Source organism: Trachemys scripta, chromosome 4, assembly GCF_013100865.1.
Source record: "Trachemys scripta elegans isolate TJP31775 chromosome 4, CAS_Tse_1.0, whole genome shotgun sequence".
Taxonomy (NCBI): domain Eukaryota; kingdom Metazoa; phylum Chordata; order Testudines; family Emydidae; genus Trachemys; species Trachemys scripta.
In genome coordinates this window covers 45,039,290-45,063,371 of record NC_048301.1, presented here as the reverse complement: position 1 = coordinate 45,063,371, position 24,082 = coordinate 45,039,290, and the positions used below count along the sequence as shown (strand labels likewise).

The 24,082-nt window shown below is 40.0% G+C and overlaps 1 protein-coding gene across 6 annotated transcripts in view; it reads right to left on the bottom strand.

The window, feature by feature from the left end:
* Window positions 1-24,082, bottom strand: part of SLC25A21 (solute carrier family 25 member 21) — a 369,071-nt gene that overhangs the window by 12,182 nt on the left and 332,807 nt on the right. For 4 of the 6 annotated variants that reach the window (XM_034768600.1, XM_034768598.1, XM_034768599.1 and 1 more), the window contains 4 exons: window positions 18,592-18,658; window positions 9,022-9,081; window positions 5,806-5,913; window positions 1,917-2,081 (listed from right to left, as the gene is read on the bottom strand). In XM_034768600.1, coding sequence (XP_034624491.1) covers window positions 1,917-2,081; window positions 5,806-5,913; window positions 9,022-9,081; window positions 18,592-18,658 — 400 coding nt within the window. The remainder of the gene's footprint in view (window positions 1-1,916; window positions 2,082-5,805; window positions 5,914-9,021; window positions 9,082-18,591; window positions 18,659-24,082) is intronic. The other 2 variants (XM_034768602.1, XM_034768604.1) reach the window with 2 other exon arrangements.

The window sequence follows — 24,082 nt, the reverse complement described above, 5'->3', positions numbered from 1 at the left end:
CCTAATCCTGTAACTGGCTACACCCTTGAAGAAATCTGTCTTCTGGTTGTGGTGTACTGTACACTGAGGACAAGTAGGTGGATTCTGGCCACCAAACTCACTCCCCTTAGATTTAAAATCATACATAAAATGTATGTCTCCAGATCTGAATAATCTATTGCATCATACAAAATCTATATAAACTCTGAACTCTCCTCTCCCTCATAATGCAATAACAGCTTCTTATGACATTTTTTTTTACTCTAAAAGATTAGCAAATGATTGTTATGCCAAACCCTATCACTATCCCTTGATTAGCAGGCAGGAACTCTTTGTTATTTCCTAGAAGATATGCCTGACCCTCCATGTCCTTAAGAGTATCTGACTTTTCATATTTTGAAATTTACAATACTCTAAAAATATGTAAACTGGTGATAGGTATCATGAAAAATATACATGAAAACATTCACTAGTTACACAGAATTTTTTAATCTTCTTGGCAAGGAAAATACTTCTAAATTAATGTCAAGGTATGCATGTGCTTAGAGATTTCGGAATACATTCTGAATGTGTATTGTTAGATTATGTTTAAACATACTAAAAGAAACCTGTGGAAACTTGCATGTTAGTTGCTCTTGAACAATTCAATTTACAGTAAGAATTTGCAAATAAGTAAATTGATCTTTTCCTCATTCGGCTACAAAAATACCAGGTTACTTAAAAGTGCAGAAAAACGGGTGCTGCTTTATATGGGAATCGAAACAGGTACCTTTTGATGTAAATTACAGTTTCTTATATGAATATCACCAGATATTACACCTGTGGTTGTTTAAATTGTCATCATAGCTTTAGTTTTGCATTAGTGAAAACACAGTTCATTACGTACAACACTGAAGCTATTAATAAAGTATTAGTTGTTGCTCATACAATTCTTTAGGAAGTTGCTGGTACAATCATTCTTTACATTAGTGAATTTTCTCTTTGTTATATAATACAGAAGTCTGTAAGCCTATTTTAATAAAATTGTTTTATGTGCCGTTCCAGCTACAAAGGCTTTCTGTTTAATTTACTCATCATGGTGAAATTCACCCTCGATGTAGATAACACAAGGTCTATACACCACTTAAAGTGCCATTTAAATACTGTTGCGAGACTGGCCTTCTATACACAGGTGAATTTATCTTGTTATCCTTGAGCACCGGCTGATCTGTGTCTGGAATAAGTAGGTCCAGTGTACAGCTAGCAGACACCATCTTTTGCAGCTTCTGCACCACAGAAAGCTGAGCCCCCTGAACTCTGTAAACACTGCTATACCCAAAATACTTAATTTGCTTAATGGACTTTCATTTCAAAATATCATCCTGGCAGATTAACAGCTTCATCCAAAGGATCCCAATTAAATCCAATACAGCATGTTACTGCTTACTTAGGTGACAATCTAGTTTAGTTTTCTCTTAATACTTCGTTTCACTCTGCTTTTCATACTGAAGGTAGATGTTCTACAGAATTTAATTTTTACCCTTCTGAGCCATTTTGGATGTTATTTCATGTAGCACTAATACTTATTGACTACAGATAAGCACTTAGGACAAGCTTTTCAAACTAAGATGTCTAATGTAAATATAAATGTAATTTAATCCCATTTCCTAGCATCTTTACACTGCCAGAATGGTACAAAATGGCCTTTGCGTAAATGAGAATTCAGGACATGCATATTTTACACAGAATTGCTTGTAGCTCACTTTGCTTAAAAAATGAGAATTGCAAATTCTTGTTTTGCTACAGAAAATCAAACTTTGTAGAACTTCCAAAAATAGACAACTAGAGCAAAATGTCTCTCTGAAAAGACCACAGCATTGCAAGGAATGGTAGAATGTCAATTACATTGCCCTGTTTATGACTATCTTTTTGTCTTTTATACAGTTCAAAGCACTTACCTCATTGACTGGAATAATGTTTTTGACGTTGAAGTAGAATCCAAAGTAAACCATATTAAAAACTCCATGGCGGCCCAATGTTGCAGTGAGGCCTTTGTTGAGTCCACGGAATCCTAAGCCCTCAGTTGTAATAATTCGCCGTGCTTGGACAAAGGTTGATGGTTGCTGTACATGTAAAACAAAAGAAAGAAGGAATCACCTTTACAAACAGTAAGTGTAGTAAATTATCCACAGAGCCTCATTTCAAACTAGACAACTATCAAGGTGTTACCTACTCTTGTGATTTTATCATGAGTCTCAAAATATTTGGTGGGTTTTCTTAAAGCCCCAGCCCCTGGAATCTTGAGGTTATGTGAGAATCACAATTTTTATTAAAAAAAAAAAAAAAAAAAAAAAAAGTTTCTAACCCTCATGGTTTCAGAGAAAAGCTTGAAACCATGACCCAAATGTATCCTAAGGACTCAGAAACCAGCAGGTGAAGAAAAATTCGTATGTTTTGAAATCTCATGATCCTTCTACCAATCTCATGAATTTTTGTTGTCCAACTCATAATTTTTGAATGCGTGGGGTTGGCAATACTGTTATCAGCAGAGACGTTGTGTTGCTAAGGTTGCAGTAGATGAAAAGCCACATACAAAGTGTATTGGAAAATGCCTCAGTATGGATTTAAGAGCCTAACTTTAGGCAAATAATTTTGAAAATCTTGGTCTATATTTATTATAAGTATATTGAAATTAGTGTTTGAGGTCTAGCCAAAATGGTTCTCCATTTTCCTGCTTACATGTCCTAATGGAAATCATGGTTTGCCTCTCTAATGAAATACTTTACTCTATTGGGAGCTGTTGGATTTTGAAAATCAGGCCACTTATTTAAATTCCCTAATCTAGATTTAGGAATCTCATTTAAGATATCCTGTTCTGAAAATCTTGGCCACAAGGGATAGAAACCCTCTTACTTCAGGGCATAAGACAACCACTAACTAATGAACGCTAAGAAGAAATTTCCTCTATGGACAGGTTATTACCTAATTATCCATTACAAAGATTCTAGCACCTTCCTTTGAGGCATCTGGTATTGGCTGCTGTTTGACAGGCCATCAGAACAGATGCATATTTGATGCCACATGGCAAGTCCCATGTTCCCAAATGTGTTGTATTAGATTTGGTACAGTGAATTACTTTCACAGGTCAACATTGACATTTTAGCTCTTTGCTTTACGTTACAAGTATTAAAAAGGTCATTTAAAAAGCCTGTTTGCTGACTTGTCCTTGGTTTTCACTAAAACATAATGCCACCTTTGTATAACCAAATATTTAATTAGAAAGGCAAAACATTACTTCCACTAGTATGCTTAAACAGGAAAATGTAGAACAATTTTGACTAGAACGCTGTAAACACTGCTGATTTCAATACACTTATTTGTTTAATGGGCTTCCATTTGAAAATATCACTCTGGCAGATCAACATCATCAGCCAAATGATCCCAATTATATCCAACACAACAGGTTACTGCTTATTTAGGTTACAGCCAAGTTTTCTTTTCTTTTACTATTTAGTATTTACTATTCATTTGTCCTTTGCATATTTAGAAACTAATATTGACCTGCTGATGCTCTGCTATCCATCTCTGTCCGTAGAAATAAAAAACAAACCAACCCTATTTTATCATCATGATTTACTTTTCTAGCTACACGCAAAGATATCAAAGCTCTTTACTGTAGATGAGCATCTATACACTGACTGCAGATATTCAAACTAGAATTTGATCAGGACACAAGGATTAATGTCTTTGCTCTTGGAAAAATTAAGATTGGATCTTTAAAGATAACCAGCAGTCATGAACTCAGTTTCAAGTCTCTGCTAAAGAAGGCAACTTCAACAATACAGTGCCCACTGGCATTAAGATGGATTATTGATTTACAAATGACTCAGAGGGGAAGGGATGCCAGCTGCTGAACACCTGATGCCAGTTTGGGCAGCAGATGATTTTTCTTGGCAAAACACAGGTCTGACCTTGGTTAGCTTTCGAAACCTGAAAAGATCCAATGTGGTATGGCTGCTAGCATTTGGCCATTGATAAATACCCACTGTAGTGTTTTTATTAGGGGAATTCCAGGATGTCAGAGTGCTGCTGTGTCAAATCTGGGGGTCTTCCTCTGTAAACCAATCGACCCTAGAAAGATGCTCAGATATCACAGAACAATCCAATGGTCAGCACAATATTGGTGTGCAGTCTCCCTTGTTCCTTGAAATAGGCTATATTTCTTATTTAAAGGTAACAGCCAACATAATATGTTTGCATTAAGGTTCATCGCATGGCATGAACTACACAATGGGATAAGTGCAGACACTGCTTAATCCTTTTAGAAAAACACTGCATTGTTACAGAGTGAGGATACATCATATAGAAGGTAGTAACAAGCACATGCTACTCATGAGGAAGTAGGTCTGGAATTTTGGTAAGTTAAGATTTTTTAAAAGAAAAATATAATGTCTTGTATTTCTGACATCTTCTTTAGCTTCGAATATTCTCTAGCGTATTTAAACAGGACTGAGACAGATCCTCAGCTGGTAGAAATCACCACAGCTCTATTGAAGTCCATAGAGTTCAGCCAATTTACACCAGTGAATTATCTGGCATTATATTTTTAGTTACATACAATGTTAGTAAAATTTACAAAGTACCTAAGTGACTCAGTCTCATTGACTCTTTTTTTCAATAGGACAAATAAAAACGTATTTGATTTTCAATGGGAATTAGGTCCCTAGGTGCTCAATTAGGTCTCACTTAGGTGCTTTTGAAAATTTTACATGAATGACTATGACATAACCATTATACTGCAATAAGGGTGTTGTTAGCGTTTTCATTAAGCATAAGTGTATTTTGATTCCCTTCTTTTAAACTCAAAGAGCTTTGATTTACAAAATGGAAGCTTTGATTTTCTAGAAAAATTGCAATGCGGAATATCACTGATTTATTTTGTTGTTGTTGAAGATCAGAGGAGAAAAGCGTAGAGGATATAGGTTTCATTTGGGGGGAATAATTAATTATAACTCACTGCAAAAAAAAGCAGCGAGGTGGATTAAAAACCCTGTGAGGGAGAATAAAGTCTCTGGAATTTATGTGCGGAGAGGATGTTGTGTTCCCATTTAGTGCTGCTGGAACTAGTTTGCTCACAATGTGGTATTAATACATTTATACTCAAAAGGAAAATTTTGTATTGAGGCAGGCCAATTGTATCTGCAGAGGTATAAAGAAGGTCTGATTATTTGTTCACGGAACGGACAGATTGTAATACTGGTTCACAATTTTTTCATATTACCCACCATGTCATAAGAGAGAAAGATCGTCTCATGGATCATCTTTCCAGTGCCCCAATCACTTTACTTTCCCTACAGTATTCTCTGTGGCCCTATTGACCATGAAGGAAGGAGGGTCCAGTGGTTAGTGTGTTAACCTAGGCTACAGGAGACATAGGTTCAAGTCCCTGCTCTATCACACTTTCTGTGTAACCTTAGGTAAGTCACTTAACCTCTTTCTATGCCCCAATTCCCCATCTCTAAAAAGGTGATAACAGTATTTTCGTATCTCATATGGGTGTTGTAATAGCATCACAAAGAGAAGTAAAACATCTGGCTCCTAATGTGCAACTAAGTACTTTCCCTATATATATATATATATATATATATATATATAGTCAGCAAAGTTTCCTATTCCACCTTTGTTAAAACAGCATTGCTTAGAGGGAATATCATTATTTCATCCAAACAGCCTCAGTGAAAGTTTTCTACAACGAGCATAGAGAATCTGATTAAATATTAAAATTAACTTTAAAGTATTTCTTATATTTAACAAAGTTTTGAAAAAAGAGTGGAACAGTTACCATACCTCTGTGAAAGCATTCCGATTTGCCTGTAAGCTAACCTTTACTACTTCAAAAGGGTTAACCACAACCGCTTCTGTTAATCCAGATCCCAGACCAGCAACAGCAAACGTCTAGGGAAATTAAATCAATCAATACTTAAAAATCAAGTTTTCATGAGCACTGTGGTAAAATGTCCCACACATCACATGATGAAGCTGAATGATATGATGAAAATGGAGAGACCTACACTAGAGCAGCAGTATACCATTACTAAACAGCTTTAGCCCTTGATTAGATGTTGACAGTTCATGAAGAAGAAATTACAAAAACCAAAACCACATTCCAAAAATTCAAAATAAAACGTCAAAGTCCTATCAACAACGAATTCTCTCTAGCTGGAAGGAAAGCTGTGTTACTGATTTAAGATGCATACATGGAAAAATAATGTTCCCATGTTATATTTGGGTGGAGTTTGAACGCAATGAATAATAATTTTTGTTTTTTAAAATATAAATGTAGCTATGTAATACTTAAAAAAACTTCTGTGTATTCAGCATTAAATCAAATGCACTTAAAATATAGTAAAAGTAACGAATATTCTGGGCTAAACTGTGAAGCACTTACTTAAGCTAAATGCCCACTTAGAAGGAAAATTCTCCATGGGTAAATTTCAACCCTGAGAAGACTTAAGTGGGACTTAAGTGGTGCAGAGGGCTGGTGCTGGCCCCCTTCACTGGGGTGAATTCACCCCATCTGCTCAAAAATCGATAGCACAGTATGGCCCTGAGTAAGGCCTGTGCTTTGCACTCAGGTAGAATACGCCATATTTAGAAAGATAAAAAATGGTTTACTTTGTTCATAATAGATAAACAACAGCTAAATATTCAGAGCAGTTAAGAAAATTCAAAATAATTAATCTTGGTCTGTTTGTTTCTTTGTTTTAGTCTCCAGTGCCAGCCACTTATAAGGACTCTCCTGCTCCTCTACCACCTTAAACCCACAGCATAGTATATGGAGTATACTGGCTGAAATAGGAAAAGAACCATGGTGGGAGGAAAGCGATATTCAGGAAAACATCCCATTCAGCTCACATGGGGCCAGACTGTGGCTGACTCTGAATGAGTATTCAAGAAGGGAGAGGGTGGCAGGAGCCTTTAACTCTTTGTTCACTTATACAGGGGCAGTCTCAATCCCAGCCATTCTGCACCCGGAACACTGGCAATGCTGCCGGTAGGACTATATTCCCCTCATGGGATGGGAGCATGGCCCCACTCCTTCATTATCAGTTGTCGGTCTGAAGCCAAGGGGAAGAGGGTGGAAACACTTGTTTCTCCCTTTCAAAGGAACATGCTTCCTTGACATGAGCTCTGCCAGAAGACCTGGAGGTATTCCGCCTAGCTCAGCCTGGAGGTACATAGAAAACCTCAAAGGGACCCTTGTCCCTCACCCCCCACCATGGCTATGGCATTTAAGACACAAGAGAGCCCTAAGTGTAACTGAAAACGATAGCAATGTAATGAAAGCGGCATTATTCATTAAAAAAATTATTGGGATGTTTGTTGCCCAGTACAACTGCTATACGAATCAAAGCTGCTCTTTGTTAAGAACGTATGCTGTATGTTTACTAGTTTTCAGCATGCTGTTCTTGGGAAAGATTGGCAATACACCAAAAAACCTGAAACCTGCTCTTTCCACTTGCCAGGGATGCGAATGACAACTTCTCCATTGCACATTAAGAAAGAAGGAGTCTGCTGACAACATGAGGGGACTGTAAACAACCATAGCACCAATGGAGTACTTAAGAGGAGGAAGTTTCATGTGAAGAGTTTACCGTCCTGCATGAGAAGGGCAGCAGCATGTGGTGTCACACAGACAGTACCTGGGGTAATGATAAACTAAAGGTTTCCTCTCTATTTTTTACACCCTTTAGCAGGCACAGTATAGTCTAATACAGGCACATATTCTTACAAGACAAGTGACCATATATTTTCTTTGTCTATCACAAACTTCCATCCCAGGAACCAAACCTGTAAAAAGAATTCTAATCCCAAACTCACCTGACCACAAAATCTATAATCCAGATGTTCAGGATTTTATTATTTATTACATGACCTTTTCCAAGTAATTCAAATTTTTTTAGTCTTGCTAAAACTCAGATACATGGATTATTATAAACAGAACACAGGTGTCTCTACAAAGTGTGAGGTGTTTTATGCATGCCAATATTTAAAAAAAGGGAGTAGACAGGAGGCAAGAGATTAAAAGTCGAAACATTGAAATAAAATCTGGTTGATATTTTTCAGACAAAAACTTTTCTATTAAAAATAGCCTTTTTTAAAAAAAAACACATGAAAATTGTTGACATTCTTTGTTTTCCCCAGAAAACAGCATTGTGCCCTTTTTCACATTTGTTATTGAAAATATTATAGAAAATGATATAAAAATGGTGGTTGACATTTTTTGTTTACCAAAAAAAGTTACTGAAAAGGTTAGCAACATTTTCATTTAATGAAAAGCTGGGTTTTGATAAACAAAAAATGTCAATAACCATTTCAATAATATTTTCAATGGTGCCTCTTATAAATACATTTCCCAAAATATCTAAAAATAAACAATGTTTTGACCACTTCAAAATGAAAACTTTGAAACTTGAAAATGTTGAACTTTGAAATTTTTTTTACGAAATGAGTTTTTCCATTTTTTGACCAGCTGCAACTGAAATGTATTTACTATGGTAACTTGTTTCCAGGATATCACACATTATACTTTAGCCTTTGGACTCTTCCCATGTTTTCCAAAGCCACACCTTCATATCTGCCAGGACTGGCTCCAGGGATTTTGCTGCCCCAAGCGGTGGTAAAAAAAAAAAAAAAAAAAAAAAAAAAAAAAAAAAGCCGCGATCACAATTGCGATTGGCGGCACTCCAGCGGCAGCTCCACCGCACCGCTTTCTTCTTCGGCAGGAATTTGGCGGCAGGTGCTTCCTTCTGAGAGGGACCCGCCGCCGAATTGCCGCACGTGCCGCCCCTTCCCCTTGGCCGCCCCAAGCACCTGCTTGGTGGGCTGGTGCCTGGAGCCGGCCCTGCTATCTGCAGCTCAGATACCTGGCATGTTTTTTCTGTTGTATTTCCCTCTGGCATCACACTAAGTATCTTGGTCCTTTTGCTTTTGGGGAGGGGTAGAGGGACATCCAATATTTCCTTAAATGAACAAAAACCCTAATTATGTATTTCCACTTACCAATCCTGGTGATAGTGAAGCATGTCCTAGTAATTTCTTGTATTGTTCAAAGGTGAAAAACTATAAATTAAATACAGTTACATTTAAAACTCGGCAATGTTTAGAAGATTTTATTATAAGTTATTTATCTGATTTAGAAAAAAAGAGACAATGAAGGCCTGATTCTCCACTGTCTCATACCCTCTGTAGTCATGTATACCTGTGGAAAGGGAGTGCAAAACACTACCATTGCACACACTTTGCACAAGTGTAAATGACTACCTAAGCTACAAGGTAGTGGAGAATCAGGCCCTTCAAATGATTTTATTAGTACATAAGGCATAATGTTAACACAAATGGAATTAAAGACAATAAGCTATTGTACACAAGAGAAGATTTCCAATACATAGTTCTTGCTTTCAATTTACTAACCTTTGCTCTAACAGCTCATTTTCAAACATTTTTATGTAAGTTATAGAATAGCTAATGTAATCTTTTTTGTAATAAATTAACCACACTATTTCCATTTTTGTCTGATATTAGTACACTTCTCATCAGAGAGATGCAAACTGGTAGAATTGCAGAATGGAAGTTTGTGTATCTTTCTGTAGTCTTCCACCATGAACTGATATTTTTCTTCCAATTTCTACCCACCTTTAAAAATAAGTCTCACACAGAACTGTCTACTTTTGCTTAAAGGCCTGGTCCTCAGAAGTGCTGAGCATGTGCAACTCCTCTGAGGATCAGTTTCACAATCAGTGCCCTTTTGTACGGTAACTTGAGGGGAGAGATGGGAAATTTAGTTTTTCCTGCACCTCCATGTAACGAGCAATCCAGGACTGAGTGATAGCCATTGCCTCCTAAAACTTTCCTTGGATGTTTCAGCACATTCAGTGTTCTCAGATTCAAAGACAGAACAACTGGAGGGCCTTGTTCTTGGAAGAAGAATATGCAGGGTGAAACCCTGACCCCACTGAAGTCATTGACAAAGTTCCCATTGACTTTAATGGAGACAGGATTTCAGCCACAGTTCCCAACTTCTTGGGTGTAAATTCAGAAAGTTCCAAATCATCTAAATTTCCCTATATTGTTACATTTGCAAATGTACTGCTGAAATAATGTTTCATAGAATCATAGAAGATTAGGGTTGGAAGAGACCTCAGGAGGTCATCTAGTCCAATCCCCTGCTCAAAGCAGGACCAACCCCAACTAAATCATCCCAGCCAGGGTTTTGTCAAGCCGGTCCTTAAAAATGTCTAAGGATGGAGATTCCATCACCTCCCTAGGTAATTCATTCCAGTGCTTCACCACCCTCCTAGTGAAATAGTTTTTCCTAAAAGCCAACCTATACCTCCCCCACTGCAACTTAAGACCATTATTCCTTGTTCTATCATCTGCCACCACTGAGAACAGCCTAGCTCCATCCTTTTTGGAACCTCCCTTCAGGTAGTTGAAGGCTACTATCAAATCCTCCCTCACTCTTCCCTTCTGCAGATTAAATAAGCCCAGTTCCCTCAGCCTCTCCTCATAAGTCATGTGCCCCAATCCCCTAATCATTTTTGTTGCCCCCTGCTGGGCTCTCTACAATTTGTCCACATCCTTTCTGTGTGTGTGTGGGGGGGGCGGGTAGGGGCGCAAAACTGGACGCAGTACTCCAGATGTGGCCTCACCAGTGCTGAATAGAGGGGAATAATCACTTCCCTCGATCTGCTGGCAATGCTCCTACTAATGCAGCCCAATATGCCGTTAGCCTTCTTGGCAACAGGGGCACACTGCTGATTCATATGCAGCTTCTCATCCACTGTAATCCCCAGGTCTTATTCTGCAGAACTGCTGCTTAGCCAGTCGGTCCCCAGCCTGTAGCAATGCATGGGATTCTTCCGTCCTAAGTGCAGGACTCTGCACTTGTCCTTGTTGAACCTCATCAGATTTTTTTTAGCCCAATCCTCCAATTTCTCTAGGTCACCCTGGACTCTAATCCTACCCTCCAGCGTATCTACCTCTCCCCCCAGCTTAGTGTCATCTGCAAACTTGCTGAGGGTGCAATCCATCCCATCATCCAGATCATTAATGAAGATGTTGAACAAAACCGGTCACAGGACAGACCCCTGGAGCACTCTGCTTGATACTGGCTGCCAACTAGACATTGAGCCGTTGATGCCTGTTGAGCCTGACAATCTAGCCAGCTTTCTATCCACCGTATAGTCTATTCATCCAATCCATACTTTTTTACCTTGCTGGCAAGAATATTGTGGGATACCACATCAAAAGCGGTAGATGTGGTATATCTTCACTTTAGTCAGCCTTTTGATACTATCTCGCATGACCTTTTTATAAACAAACTAGGGAAATACAACCTAGATGGAGCTACTATGAGGTGGGTGCATAACTGGTTGGAAAATCGTTCCCAGAGAGTAGTTATCAGTGGTTCACAGTCATGTTGGAAGGACATAACAAGTGAGGTCCCGTAGGGATCGGTTCTGGGTCCAGTTCTGTTCAATATCTTCATCAATGATTTAGATAATGGCATAGAGAGTACACTTAAAGTTTGCGGATGATACCAAGCTGGGAGGGATTGCAAGTGCTTTTTGAAGATAGGATTAAAATTCAAAATGATCTGGACAAACTGGAGAAATGGTTTGAAGTAAATAGGATGAAATTCAATAAGGAGAAATGCAAAGTACTCCACTTAGGAAGGAACAATCAGTTGCACACATACAAAATGGGAAATGACTGCCTAGGAAGGAGTACCATAGAAAGGGATCTGGGGGGTCATAGTGGATCACAAGCTAAATATGAGTCAACAGTGTAACGCTGTTGCAAAAAACAAACAAACAAAAAACAAAAAAACACAACCCCCCCCCACCATCATTCTGGGATGTATTGTAAGCAAGACATGAGAAGTAATTCTTCTGCTCTACTCCACTCTGATTAGGCCTCAACTGGAGTATTGTGTCCAGTTCTGGGCACCACATTTCAGGAAAGATGTGGACAAATTGGAGAAAGTCAAGGGAAGAGCAACAAAAATGGTTAAAGGTATAGAAAACATGACCTATGAGGGAAGATTGAAAAAACTGGATTTGTTTAGTCTGGAGAAGGGAAGACTGAGAGGGGACATGATAACAGTTTTCAAGTACATAAAAGGTTGTTACAAGGAGGAGGGAGAAAAATTGTTCTTTTTAACCTCTGACTATAGGACAAGAAGCAATGGCCTTCAATTGCAGCAAGGGCGGTTTAGATTGGACATTAGGAGAACTTCCTAACTCTCAGAGTGGTTAAGCACTGGAATAAATTGCCTAGGAAGGTGGTGGAATCTCCATCATTGGGGATTTTTAAGAGCAGGGTGGACAAACACCTGTCAGGGATGGTCTAGATAATACATAGTCCTGCCTTGAGTGCAGGGGACTGGACTAGATGAACTCTCGAGGTCCTTTCCAGTTCTATGATTCTATTAAAAGCTTTGCTAAAGTCAAGATATATCATGTCCACCGCTTTCCCCATATCCACAGAGCCAGTTATCTCATCACAGAAGGCAATCAGGTTGGTCAGGCATGACTTGCCCTTGGTGAATCCATGTTGACTGTTCCTGATCACCTTCCTCTCCTCCAAGTGCTTCAAAATGGTTTCCTTGAGGACATCTCCATGATTTTTCCAGGGATTGAGGTGAGGTTGACCAGTCTGTAGTTCCCCAGATTCTCCTCCTTTCCTTTTTTAAAGATGGGCATTATATTTGCCTTTTTCCAATCGTCCGGGACCTCCCCCAATCACCATGAGTTTTCAAAGATAATGGCTAATGGCTCTGCAAGCACATCAGCCAACTCCTTCAGCACCCTCTGATGCACTGGATCCAGCCCCATGGATTTGCTCATGTCCAGCTTTTCTAAATAGTCCTTAACCTGTTCTTTCACCACTGAGGGCTGCTTACCTCCTCCTCATACTGTGCTGCCCAGTGCAGCAGTCTGGGAGATGACCTTGTCTGTGAAGACCGAGGCAAAAAACGCATTGAGTACTTCAGCTTTTTCCACATCATCTCTTTCTAGGTTTTCTCCCTCATTCAGTAAGGGTCCCACACTTAACCTGACCTTCTTGTTGTTGCTAACATACCTGTAGAAACCCTTCTTGTTACCCTTCACATCCCTTCCTAGCTGCAACTCCAGTTGTGCTTTGGCCTTCCTGATTACACCCCTGCATGCCTGAGCAATATTTTTATACTCCTCCTTAGTCATCTGTCCAAGTTTCTACTTCTTGTAAGCTTCCTTTTTGTGTTTAAGCTCACCGAAGATTTCTCTGTTAAGCCCAGGTGGTTGACTGCCATATTTGCTATTCTTTCTGCACACTGGGATGGTTTGTTCCTGCGCCCTCAATAAGGCTACTTTAAAATACAGCCAGCTTTTCTGGACTCCTTTCCCCCTCATATTAGCCTCCCAGGGGATCCTGCTCATCAGTTCCCTGAAGGAGTCAAACTCTACTTTTCTGAAGTCCGTATTCTGCTGCTTTCCTTTCTTCTTTTTGTCAGGATCCTGAACTCAACTATCTCATGATCACTGCTGTTGATGCCATCCAAAGTAACTACTTTAAGAACTGTAAAGTCCTGCCAGAATGATGAGCTAGGACAGGAGAGAACTTTCAGGGATAGAGAGGGCAGGAGGGGGGGTCCAAGTTCCAGGCAGAACCTAAAAATATTACAAGCAGGAGCACCGCCAGCTTTTTTCCCGCCCTAGGTGGCGGAAGGTCCCACCCCTGAAATGCCGCCCCCAAAGATCCGGCCGCCGTGGTCGCCGCCCCTCAAATGTTAGTGCCCTAGGCGACCGCCTAGGTCGCCTAATGGGTTGCGCCGGCCCTGATTACAAGTAATATTTCATATAAGTTTCATGGTTTTATATTTTTGAGAGAGATGAGAATATGCAAGGCTTAGAAGGACTATAAAGCTCACCAGACTTGAGTCTCTCATAATTATCAGACAAGTGTCCAGTACTTCTCTGTCAAAGGATGGTGATTTTGACATGAGGCTTTCCAATACTGGGGGAAGAATAAAGCAACGAAAAATAGAGGTTCTCAGGGCTTTAACACAGATGTATTCTGGGAAATTCTGAACATTTAGCAGAAACATGGGGCAAAAGTTACCACCTACCCACCTCTAAAAAGTGAGTAACCAACAACCTCTCAACTTCTGGACCGCTGCCCAATGTTCCTGCTGCAGTGCTGAATGTACCCTAGCATTCCATTATTTTTATGAAGCTGATTCACGCCAACGCAGTATCTCTTGGACAGCTATTCAATTGGATTACAACTACAAGGCTAAGATTCTGTATGGAATCTTCTCCCACCCCTTCACTTGCAGCCAAACTGTTCTGCCATGTCAAGGTAAGCAATGGGAAATGTGCCCAGAACTGATGTATGTTTCTTGAGAGACACAGGGAATGGAATTTTCCTGTTAAACACAAGGAGGTACTTCACCTGTAATATGCCCCAGCCAAGGGAGAGAACCTGATTCTCCAGGGACTTAGTTTATCACAGAGCTTTGCATATAAAACCGCTCTTACTCTACAACACATGTCACTGGAGCATGAGCAGTAAATACCACACTTGCATTTCAACTTGTTCCTGGTGAGGTATGGACTTCTATGACTCAGGGTCCTGTGCTGCAGTAAATTTGGTAGTGTTTTCTGAACCAGATCTGTTTTCCAGTTTCTAGAAAAGTTACTAGAACCACATCAGGTACAAAAAAGGACCGGACATGAATGGGCTAATGTAACAATGCTAAACTTAAAGCTAGAAGAAAACGCATATTACATATCTATGATGCAAACGTAACCCACACATCTCCTGGGCATGGTGTTCTGTCCCTTCTAGTGGCACCGAGACCACTTAGAGATTAATGAGTCTGTTCTACAGCCTTAGCTAATAGCCAGTTGGCTTTTAGCTCATGTAGTAGATGCTCATGCACTAAGCTCCAGAGACCCAGGTTCAATCCCGCCCGACGATTACCGGGATCTGTCGGTGTTGCACACTGTTGAATCTGTGAAATCTTAGAGCTTGATACTCCAGCCATAGGATACAAATAGCTTCCTCTGTATTCAGCAGGAATGACTTGTATACCCCAGCAGGAGAATTCAGCTCCAAGAATGTAATTGCTTTCCAGACACTGTATTGACTTAACAGCAATCTACAGCACATAGTTAGTGCAAATATGTTTAAGATCAATGCAATAGGTCTGTCAATAATCAAACAAGATAAAAGTGTTAGGCATAAACCTATAACTATCTTTATTGCTAAGTTAAATAACCGTGAAATACACCTCTCTTATACAGTATGCCATAATTTCCAGAGTCAATTTTACCTGTATGATAAAAGAAAATCTCCGGAAAAATGTTAAGTACAGCAGGGTCCATTATGATACTGAATTAAATTCATTTCTTATTGTTGTAAAGTTGCTTTATTCTCTCTCCAATGTCTTTCTGTAGAGTGCTACCCTTCCCACCTTTCATAGAATTTCTGCTATTCCTTAATGTTTTCCATAATCTCCCAGATCTGTGAAATGGCCATAAAAAGAGAAGAAATATACTACCTAGAAATGTTGGTCTTAAATTTTTTTACCTTAAAGTACTGATAGCGTCCTAAAGTCCTAAATAAAAGAACTGCTTAATAGTAACTCTGTTTCACATTATGTGAATAGGGTTGGTTTTTTTTAAAGAAAAATAATCAATGCCAGTAAAAACTTAATATAAAATTTAGTTGGACATAACAAAATGACTCTGTGTGTCAATAATTTTGTCAAAAGGCTCTACCTAGATAGACAGGCTTCTATGTCCCCAATCATTGAAGGGGATGAGCATCCGAAGTGCCTTTAATAACATAGAGTGAAGTCATTTCTTTTACTATACAATTATATTAAGTTAATAGCTATCCTTACAAAATCCAAAGAAACATATATTTAAAATATATGCATTCATATATCTAATAACCAGTACTGCCCATCTGGCAAAGATACACTTAAATCCACGTTACACAGAAAAAAGCCAAAGTACTTACCATATGTCTCAATAACTTTAAGGTAAAAATATGCTTGAAACAAGATGTTTGGGAACAGATGCACAATATACATTTGCCCAAAAAGTTCATCTGTTAACCATTGTACTGGCACCACTGATTTCTGTTCTCCAAGCCCAAGCTAACTCAGGGTTATAAAGTTTTCAACCTTCAGAAATACCAGCTTTCTTTTTAGAAAGGAAAAAAAGAGAGATGGAGAGAAAGAGACAAAAAGACAGACAAACAGACAAAGGATCAAATCTCTTCAAAGGTAAACCCAGGTCTCTGACACCTAGCTTTAAAGTAAACTATTGCATCAGAACACCTTGGTTTTAATGGCTTTATTTTTACATGCAAATAGATGTATCCAGCTAATACATTATTCCATGCGGACAATGCTACATTTCTTCTCAGCAGGAACTCTGCCTTGTTTGTTTATCTTGGTGATCTTTATTCAGTGCAGTAGTTTCATAATTCAAGTCACCCTTCCTGTACAATTGGAGCTGTGAAAAATATGCACCACCAAACCAGAAACCAGACTGCCAGAAACTAGAAAATGCCCTTCCCCCTGTTGAGGCTCCCTCACGGATGGTGAAAGGGAAAAGCTGGAGTTTCCCTAGTTACTGCTCAAGCCTCAAAGTCTTTTGCATGGATGTTGGGTCCAGATCACCAACAGTTTCACAACACAGCATACCTAAATGGGATGGATGTAACCTGAGGCCTGTTAGAGTAAGAGAGGGCTACTGAGGAAGGGAAGGAGAGAAATGAATCTAAAAAACCAGTGATCTTCCTTGGTGTTTCATGTTCATATCCAAGAAAAGCTAAAGGAATTTTGAATCTACTTAGATTCTTTTTAGTCCAATGTTCGTGGGTTTCACAGAGCTCTAAGCAGGATGCTATAACTTGTGCTGTCTTGTAACAGCTTGCAGGAAGTTGCAATATCCAGGATCTCTGGAGCACATTGCACTCCTATCCTGACCCCTCCTGCCACTGAAATGCCCCCTCTGTGGAATACTGCTGCTGCATGAAGACAGCTTTAGATCCTTTTTATGCCCACAGGAGCTGTGCAAAGGAACTTAAGGGAAGCCAAGGATCTCAGCTTTGCTAATTCTCACAAATTTTACTGAGATTCTTGGAATATTTGGTGTTTTTCTTAAAGTCTCAGCACCAAGAATCATGTTATTATGTGAGCATCTCAGCCTTCATTTAGCAAAAACAAAAAGGTGTAAGTTTTAGCTCTCATGATTATCAAAAGTATGTAGAAAATATGAATCCTAACAGCTCAAAAACCAGAGAGCAGAGAGATCCTCACATTTATTATTCTTTAACTTCTAATGATTTTTAAGACAATCTCATCATTTGGGCCCAGCCTGACTCATGACTTTTGAATGATTGGGATTGGCAGTACTGGAATCTAGCCCAAAGCCTAAACTACCCTTTTACTAATTATATACCTGTGCTCAGAAGCAACCATCAGACTGACTTTCTCACCTTTTATCAAGTTGATGTGAAGAAAAAAAAGCACATGATCCAAGTCATTAGGAAGGTTTCAAAATTTCAACCTTAGACTCTGTACTGCAGCTCCAAATTAAATACAGCCATAGTTTTTCTTTGTTATATTCAATAATTTTAAGAGACAGTGATTGTCTCATTTCTATCCACAAAGATGATAACAGCAGGACACTACCAAGAGATCTTCTTTAGGATTATGTGATGGGGCTACATTCTATCATTTTACACACACGTAATACCTGCATAAGTGAATGGGAACATTGTGTAATGATTGATGGCAGGCTAAGGCCCAGATTGATCTGGAGTCTTTGGGGAAAATAAAACAAAAAAGAGAGAAAATCCAATGATCAACATTATGCACAGGAGGTCCTCCCACACGTACACATTCAACTGAAGAACCAAAAAATATTAATGCAGAAAATTCCACAATTATGTGGTGAAAGGTTTTAAGTCATCCTAATAAAAGTAAAGTTGTAAGAATCAATGTAGAAAATGAGGGACGCATATCAGAATAAATAAAGGTATCATTTAACAGTGAATGCAATTTGATAGGCCAGTATTCATTTATTTCTACTGTACCAGAGCTAAAGGGCATAATAACTGTTTGCAGGAAGAGGGCACTTGAACTGCACTGACATAATGCTTAATAAATGTTTACTTTGAAGAGTTTCCTTTATGTTTGCATTCATACACACACATATTCCTAGGATTAATTCATTTGCATATTGCTGAGGATTCATAATGAAGTAAAACATCTATAAAAAGCAAAACATATTAGGATAAAATATTACTTTGAAGTCATAATTTGTCATGGATCTTGCTTAACTATATACTTAGTAATTAAGAGCTTGATGCTTCAGTCCTTAATCAGGCAAAATTTCCATTTTGTCATCAGTAAGAGTTTTTTTTAAGTAAAGACTAGAGGATCATGTCTTAATTCTAACATCAATCAGCACATTTCTTTGGTGAAGGACAAATAGGACATTTTACTGTTACCAATGTTAGTTACTGTAACACTTATTTTTAAAAGGAGGAAATATGGTGCTTTACCTTCACTGCCCTTTTGGGTGTTTCGGCCATGATAGGAGGGAGTATGCCTTTGTAGAAACCAAACAATCTATTGGAGAAACAAAAAAAGGATTTTTGTACATATGTATGAAAAAGCATTAGCCAACAGGGAATTCTATTTTCATTTCAGAATAAAGCAACTAATCTCAGAGCATTCCCAATTATTCAGAAGAACCCTCACTGTGAATAGTGAAGCTCTGTTTTTTTGCTTATTATGTAACTAACATGCTACCATTTCCACTATACAACCAAAAGCAACGCAGCAATTAGTAAACAAAAATGCAATCCACACAGCCTGTACAGGTTAGAAACTCGTTTAAAAGAAAAGAAGAAATTTCTTGATAATGAAGAACAATCACTTTAATCATTCTTTCTGAACTTCTTAGCTACCCCTTCTTTCCACAGTAATGATGAAACTAGAAAAGTTAGGACCAAAAATGTGGATATGAGGGGCAAAAAGCATATTCAGAAAGTTGCTCACAGAAAACTGCAGGCACCTGTTCAGAGGCTGGATTAAGGCCGCTTTTAAAATTTGGTCTAAATGTTCATTGAAATGTATGAAGGACATTTTATTTGACAACTTAATTTTAAACATAAAATTTGTATCTACTTCAAAAAAGCATAACTAAGTTACCTAGTCATGATATAGAATTGACTGAATGCAAGTTTTTCATCTTGAAAATTTGTTTGGGTGATATAATGTAACTCTCTTAATGTGGATCTTTGTCCCCATCTAGTGGCTGGTCCCCATAAGAGGTTAATGAATTGTACAGCTAGGTTTGGGACTTAGTCCCAGTTTAAGTGATAAAGGTTTCTGCTTTTTGCCCCCAATTTAGCAAGGCACTTATACACATTCATAATTTAAAGCATGTTATTAGTCCCATTGCTTTCCATGGTACTACTCACATGCTTAAAATTAAGCACATGCTTAAGTACCTTGCTGAATTTTGTCCTTCATGCTGAAGATACAGGTTCAAACCTCACTGTAAGCCCACGTGGGCTCAGTTACAACTACATATACCTATATAAATACTGTTGTTCTTACTGGTTTTAATGCATGAGTTTTCAGTTTATACTAAAATATTTAAAGTATGTTTATAATTAAAATTAATTCACCAGCACAGACTTTATGGGTTTCCAGTGCAGTGTGAAGACACAGCACTAAAGGAGAGAGCGTTCTCCACAGATCCATTCCCAGATCTGCCTCCACCACAGAGAAGGGAGGAGTGCCATCTCTGCCATAGGCCCTCTTTGTTAAGAACTGTGTAATCAGGTAGCCATTTGCAATGGACAACAACAACTTTATTGGTCTTAAAAACTTATGAACAATGTTACATATTCTTACATGCCAGTAGATGGTGCTCCTTCTATGAACTAGTTTCATATAATCACATATATACAGTTATACCGTTTTATAGATAAATCCCATCACACTCCCCTGCTCTTTGTAGGCCTAGGGATAATCATGTGGGGAATTTGAGTGAGGAGGACGTTGAAGTAGAGTTGAAGGGAAATGCATTTGTCCTCTTAGCAATGATCAAAAATTCCACAGGAAAACAAAACTTTTCCCAACTGAGTTCCATCCACTCTGAGGACACTCCATTGGTGCTGCAGTGCCTGGGATCCAGTGGAAGCTGCAGGGCACCCACATCAGGTCCTGGCCCTATGATTCCTACAGCTCTCAAGGGACACACAACCAGATTCCAAGCCTTGCCCCTTGTTTCTTCCGTAAGGGTAAATCTCACTGTGACAGGATAAAATGCCAGAGGAAAGCATTAAGACCTACCTGCCTCTCACATGACTCACAAGGGGATATAAGGAAAAAGGTACATCTTCCATCTGGAGGGAAAAACCTCTGGGGACTGGAGTCTGCACTGGTCATGAGAATTGCTTTGTTTTTGGGTTACTTATGAATCTTCTTGTTTTTGAACAATAAATTGTTCTCTTAGGCAAGGGCCTGAAATGAACTCAGGAGCAGCATTGGTTTTTTCCTAGCCTGGTGCAATAGCCCATCAGTTTACACTCTCCACCTTGATAAAAAAAAAATCTGGAAGAAATTCTGCAAGAGGAACCCTGATGGGAAGGGATTAGTTACCTTCCACCCTGCTTCCCTCTTCTGGGAGGGCATGGTCTGGCACAAGGTTAGGAAAACAATGTTCTGCTATGAAACAAGCAATTTTAAGTAGAGCCCAGCTGTGTTGAGCTCTGTACTAACAGAGAAAGAGACATTCCTGTCCCATAATGTTTACCATTTAAAGACACATGAATAGATTAAGGGTTGGGGATGGCTATAAGGTATCCAAGTAAATGAACATGGTAAGGACTGGCACAATTTTTTTACTTATATATTGTGGGGTAGAAACATAATGAGAGTGAATGGCAGGAGTGGTGGAGTTAGTGAGATTAAGGAAATAGGAGGAGGAGGAACTGGAAGAGAGAGAATCACATCTCATCCCTTGCTGTGCTATCGTCAGCTGGGAGGGTTTTGCATAACGTAGAATCTGTCTTAGAAACGCGTGTGCCTGAGAAGAGGGTAAAGAAACAGGCCACATTTTCAACGTAACGCTTTACAAGCAATACACTTAAAAGATATAGTTATGAAAAACCTTTGTAGAGGCAACTATCTATCTAGTCATAAACATTCAAGGCACTAGTGTGATGATCATGGAAATATGGGTGTTTCTAAGGCCAGCAAAACCCTATATATACATTTGGATGCTAGGATTTTCTTTTTTATCCCTCTTTTCCCTTTGGTTGATCAACAACATGGTATCAGATCACTTACACATGATGTGTGACATTCTTCAAAGTCACCTATTGAATGGTGACATGAACCATTATCATTATAGTATCATTTAGGTCTTGTCTACACTACATAGTTTTGTCGGCAAAAGGCAGCTTTTGCTAACAAAACAGTGGAGGTGTACACACTACAAAGCTACTTTTACAAACTCTGCTGTTTCGCTGACAAAATAAAACCACCTCGACAAGAGGCATAGAGCTTTTTGCAGCAAAGTTAAAGTGACAAAGCGTCAGTGTAGATGCTGCCATTAGTTATGTCGACGTAGCTAGCCTCCTCTAGTATCCCACAATGCCTGCTGTGACCGCTCTGCTCACTGTTTTGAATTCGGCTGTGCTCCTCCCCTTTCAGAGCTCCGGGAAGTTCTGACAGCCGAGCATGCTGATCAGCTCTAGCAGCAAGGAGCAAATCATTAACATGGAATCCTCCTGCTCTCCCCTGTAATAGGAACACAGCGGCAGGCAGGGAGGGAGGCAGGGGCTGATGTGGTGGGGCTGTCCCCCTCCCCATACCTCAGGATTGGTTGCTTAGGTTGCTGTCTGAACAACACACTCTCCCCCAACACATACAGTCAGGGCCAGCTTTAGGCCGATTCAGCCGATTCGGCTGAATTGGGGCCCACACTAAGAGGGCCCCGTGCCGCAGCTCTCCACCCCGCCCCCAGCTCACTTCCCCCTCCTCCCCTCCCCTGAACGCTCCTCCTCCTGCTCCTCCCCCTCCCCTGCTTCCCGCGAACCTCTGATTTGCAGGAAGTCTGAAAAGAAGCAGGGGTGGGCAGGCAGCACCAGGTAAGCTGGGGTGGCGGGGGGCCGCGAGGAGGACTCCGGCCCGGCTTGGCTCCAGCCCGGCCCCCACGGTGCGGCTTGGATTGGGTCTGGCCCGGCCCCGTGGCGCAGCTCGGGTCCAGCCTGGCCCGGCCCCCACAGCGCGGTTTGGGTCTGGCCCAGCCCGGCCCCCATGGCGCAGCATGGTTCCGGCCCCCTGGCCTGGCCCCCGCGGCTCTGCTTGGCTCTGGCCGCCGAGCAGCTCTAGGCCGGACCCAAGCCCGGCGACCCCGGAGCGTGGCTCGATTCCTGGGGACGGGGCTTGCCGCAAGCCCCGCCCCCAGGAATTGGGCCCTGCTCTTGCTAAAGCCAGCCCTGCATACAGTTCCCCAACACACACTTTGTCTCTCTCACATACACACTCCCCCACCACACAATCTCACACACACTTCCCCCGACACTTCTGTCTCTGTCTGTCCCCACCACACATACACGCTCCCTGTCACACACTCTCCCCTCCCCCCCACCACCACTTCAGTTGAAAAGCAGCTGGCAATCTAGTAGGATGCCCATGGAATGATTGATTGAGAAACCTGCATCATGTGACACTGTACTTGTCCCATGAGACATTGCAAATCCTTCCCAAAGCATTTTGCAGCCAGTTGGACAGGGGGATGGCTACCCACAGTGCACTGCTCTCTGTGTCAATGCAAGAGCTGCTAGTGTGGATGCACACTGTCGACACAAGGAGCATACCTCAACAACAGCGGTTTAATTAAAGTGGCATAACTTTGATTGACAAAACTCTGTAGTGTAGACAACGCCTTAGATGCAGGCCTTCATCAGAAAACTGGTATTCAGAAAAATTACAGAGCAGGAGCAACAATCATTGCAACATGTAGTAGAAGAGAGAGGAAGTGACATCAGATCTCAAATTTGGGAAAATTGGAAAGAATTAACAAGTAAATCTCTAACAGAAACACGACTACAGTGTTTTATTTTGTTTCAGCATTAAGGATCTAAATGAACATCACCATTCAATTGTATTCTGGGCAACAGCCCAAACTCATCTTTGGAATAGTTGATTTTGAAACATTACAGTCAATCATATCTTCTCAATTTGTTCTTCTTTCAGGCTTTAGGCATCCTTCTGGTTTCCATTTCTTGTTTGGAAGTCTTGAGTCATCTATCCTGGCAACATGACCAACCCAAATCAGTTATTTTCTCCAAATTATATTGAAATAGGGATCTTGCTTCATTTGTTGTTTTCTTCCCCTCTTTCACATAATTTTCCTTTTAAGGATCTAATAAAAAGCTGATTGAAGGCATGCATACAATATCCTCTTTCTTCTGTTGCTGTCAAATCCAAGTCTTTTACCCAGATAGTTCTATAATTGAAACAATGACACAAAATACCTTTAGGGTCCTATTCTGCCTTCACTTACACTGCACCAATCTCAGAATTTAAATGAAAGAGATGGATTTCATGGGTATGTCATTTAAGGTCGGTGGCATCTGCAATGTGAATTCACAAAATCTCAGGCATCTTGAGGAGATAGTCATTTAGGTGGGAAGCAGATGGATGTCCTTCAACAAAGGAGGGAATCATTTCCAAATGTGGTGAAAGTTGCCTGAGTCTTTGCTAGGGAACAAAGTGTGTTCTTATCTTGAGTTAGTTAAAACATTGTAAATTTACAACTAACACAAGGTAGAATACTATTGATGATAAGGCAGTTGTACTTTTAACATGTGTTAGATTGAGGTTAGCTCTAGAGGTTCTCCTCTGCCCCACAATCTCTACCTCAACTTGCAAACATGTCTGAAAAATACATGTTATATGTTACCACATTTAGGGTTACCATATTTGAACATTCAAAAAAGAGGACACTCCATGGGGAGTGTCGGCCCT